The 3,565-nt window shown below is 34.7% G+C and overlaps 1 protein-coding gene across 1 annotated transcript; it reads left to right on the top strand.

Annotated features, from left to right (window-relative positions):
• LOC140817294 (small ribosomal subunit protein eS10z) lies at positions 1-1,991 on the top strand. Its single transcript, XM_073176939.1, has 5 exons — positions 1-101; positions 215-263; positions 465-744; positions 1,010-1,145; positions 1,714-1,991. The coding sequence occupies exons 1-5, from the start codon at positions 99-101 to the stop codon at positions 1,768-1,770; spliced, it is 525 nt and encodes a 174-aa protein (XP_073033040.1). The 5' UTR covers positions 1-98; the 3' UTR covers positions 1,771-1,991.
• The last annotated feature ends 1,574 nt before the right edge of the window (positions 1,992-3,565 follow it).

The raw sequence follows: 3,565 nt of genomic DNA, 5'->3' as shown, positions 1-3,565 counted from the left end.
TGATAAATACTGAAACCGTGTAGGGTTTCGTTCGGCATCCCCTCGTAATCTTTTCTGTGTTAGCTGCTGTGTCGCCAACTGCTCAGTACTCAGTAGCCATGGTGAAATTGCTCATCTCAATCATCACTAGGCGCTATTTTTCTGTTATTATTCATGTATTCTACATGATTTACGTATCAATTTATTTGTCATTGTAATGAATTTTCTGTTTCAGATCATCCCGGAGAAGAACAGGAGAGAGATCTCAAAATACCTCTTCCAAGGTCAGGTTTTTGTTGCTGTTATGTCTTCGCTTCGAAGTCCGATAAGGAAATTTATGTTTGTGCTTGTCAGTTTTGATGCTTATTTTGGCGTATTTGTTCGGAAATTTCTTTAGTTTGTTGGATTAAGTGATGTGTTGTGTTGACATGCGAAGATTTATGAATATGCTATTTCTTACACGATTTTCTTTTTGTGTATTTCAGAGGGTGTGTGCTTTGCGAAGAAGGATTATAATCTCGCGAAGCATCCGGAAATTGATGTGCCCAATCTCCAGGTGATCAAGCTGATGCAGAGCTTCAAATCGAAGGAATATGTGCGTGAGACATTCGCGTGGATGCATTATTATTGGTACCTTACCAATGATGGCATTGAATTCCTACGCACATACCTCAATCTGCCATCGGAGATCGTGCCTGCCACGCTGAAGAAGTCTGCCAAGCCCCTCGGCCGTCCAATGGGTGGTCCCCCTGGTGACCGTCCACGGTAAATAAACATAATTGTATTTAGTTGCGTATTTATGACTGCTGTGGGATTGAGTCTGGTTTTTATGTCCTGCAGTTTGATTTTACTTCTTATTGTAGCTGTGGTATGTATTTGGGATCTTAAGAACGAGCTATGTTTGTTTTCTTGGTCTTTTTTGTGTGTTAGTTAGTTTGTCTTTATTTTGTTTTGGAGGAATGGACTTTTGAACGTGTTTAATAACATTTCCTCAGATATGTTAGTTTAAGTACTTGGTTTTGTGGTACAGTGGACCTCCAAGATTCGAGGGTGACAGGCCAAGATTTGGTGATAGAGATGGCTACCGCGCTGGGCCAAGAGGACCACCAGGTGAATTTGGCGGTGACAAGGGTGGAGCACCAGCTGATTACCAACCTGCCTTCAGGGTAATCCTCGTTCTCTTGTTCTGATATTAATTTTCATTGACCAGGGGTTTCTTCTTTTCTCATGATATTTGTCAATATTATTTTTGGTTTGATAGCATAGTCTACCCATAAGTATTTCAGGAATCAGGATGCATAATTATTTTAGTATGGCAGTTAACTTCTTTTTGTTAGACTAAGCAACTAGGCTTAATGGGATCAATCAATTTTGAGTATTTATCAAGGCTTGTTTGAGCTTGTTATGTGCACAGACATCATGATTACATATCGTAGTTTGTTATTGGAGGTAGTTGAATATCACCTTTCCCTCTTAGAACTTTGGTCTTAACTGAAGTGGGGTGTGGGGGTGCAGAATGTTACCGTTGAGAATAAATTTTCTGGTATGCATGGTATTTTTTGTTATTGGAAATAGTTAAATATCACCTTTCCTGTTACATTTTGTTTCTTCACAAACCGGTTTTACTTGTGAGTTTGTACTAAAGAGTTATTTTCTTATACTAGACGTGAAAATGAATAAATGGAACTCTGTTTCATATCATATAGAAACATTAATTTTTCTTTAACCTAGCAGGGTTCTGGTGGACGTCCTGGTTTTGGTCGAGGTTCTGGTGGAGCACCTCCCAGTTGATGTCTTTTGTTTGTTTTTGTAGCTTTTACTTTCGGTGATCATGAATACAGATGTTGGAATCTGGTGGTGCCTAAACTTGCATTTGCTATCAAACGCCTACACTATCTACAGTTTGCTTTTTATTTTATTTTGTATCAGTTCAAATGGCCAAGAAGGATACTCTAATTTTGAATTCTGGGTTGTTTTGGTGCTTGAGAAGGTAGATTCTGCGTAAGATTTTACTTCCCTTGTTATTGTAGAGGTGGACGCTCAGGTATCGGGTACCCAAAGGAGTCGGGTTATTCTTTCAAAATGCCGAATACGGACCCTTTTTTCGGGTTAGTTTGGGTACCGACATATATTCAACATTGCAATTCTTGTTATGTTTCAGATTTTGATGTAATTAATTAATAATTAAAGGAATATTATTCAGAAAAATATGAAAACGCAGTCAAGAGGTTTATGACCATTTTAATTGAAAATATTTTCAAGCTTTAGAGATTAACGAGGAAATTTGGGGTATTAAACAATTAGGGTTGGGCTCGGGTGGTTGAAATGATTATCCGATTTGTTGGGTATCTTATCCGACAAACCGGACATGCTCACCCCTGCTTGAGGTTCCAACTTTCAAGGTGGCAGGCAATACACTTTTAGGGATGCGGGCTTGTAAAATTACAAGGTCATCTAGAATGAGAAAAATATTTCTTTCAAATATTTGTGGATCTCATAATTCACATCATTACTTAAATATTTTTCTATTCAAATATCTCATATTTCTCTATCAAATATCACACCAATCAGATATTTATGAGTCTCATTGTCACTTTAATTAATATTTTATTTTCTTTTAAATAAAATCAATTAACCATTTTAATTATTTTCATCTATTAAAGAAAATCAGTTAACCAAATGGTCAACCAAAACAATTGGTGATTGGTCGACCAAAAATGGAACATTGGTCGACCTCAGATTCTATTTAATTGTCCACTACAGGTGTCTGACGCACGAGTGCAATGCACGCACGTGTGCCAAGTCAGCGTTAAACTAACGCTGGCTTGAAGAAATTTAAAAAAAATTGCAATACTCGGTTACAAATTTGTAACCGAGTATTGTTGTGACACACAAATCAATGGTGTGCAGTGATGAATATTTATATGGAGAGGATATTTGGATGACTTGACATGTATTATGTCTACAATTGTGGATGCCTTAAGCTATTTAAAAAAAAAAAAAAATTCAAGTTAATTTTTACTTTTTGATAAAATTAAACTATACAAATTTTAGTTAAATTATAAATATCTCATAGTATAAAAATTTTCAAATGTAAAAACCATACTGGGTTAACAAAATTTGATAGATTCAAACATAAATCTGCCTCAATTTTGAAATAAAAATACTTTCTACAAATACTGTACATCAACATGTTTTCATAAAAAAATTTCCAATCATGCATGCTTTCTAAAAATATTATACATCAATATATATATATATATATATATATATATATATATATATATATATATATATAGATATATATATATATTATCTCTCAAGGTAGATTACTCTTTTTATTCTTTTTGTACTTTAATCTAACTAAAAACAACATTCTTTGTAATTTTTATCATCGATTTTATAAGACTGTAACTTATTGTTTTTACCAACTCTCCTTTACTTCTTCATGATATCAGAGCTTCTATCTCATGAATCTGTCCATGGTAAAGAAGAACTATTAACCCATTCATAGCTTTCGTTCGTATAGTTTCTCTTTGGTAATCACGTATAATTTCTTCTTTGCCTTGTATCTTTTTTATTTGTT

The sequence above is a fragment of the Primulina eburnea genome, chromosome 16, assembly GCF_022965805.1.
Source record: "Primulina eburnea isolate SZY01 chromosome 16, ASM2296580v1, whole genome shotgun sequence".
Lineage (NCBI taxonomy): Eukaryota > Viridiplantae > Streptophyta > Magnoliopsida > Lamiales > Gesneriaceae > Primulina > Primulina eburnea.
Note: the sequence above shows the minus strand (reverse complement) of the source record. Positions and strands in the feature narration are given on the sequence as shown.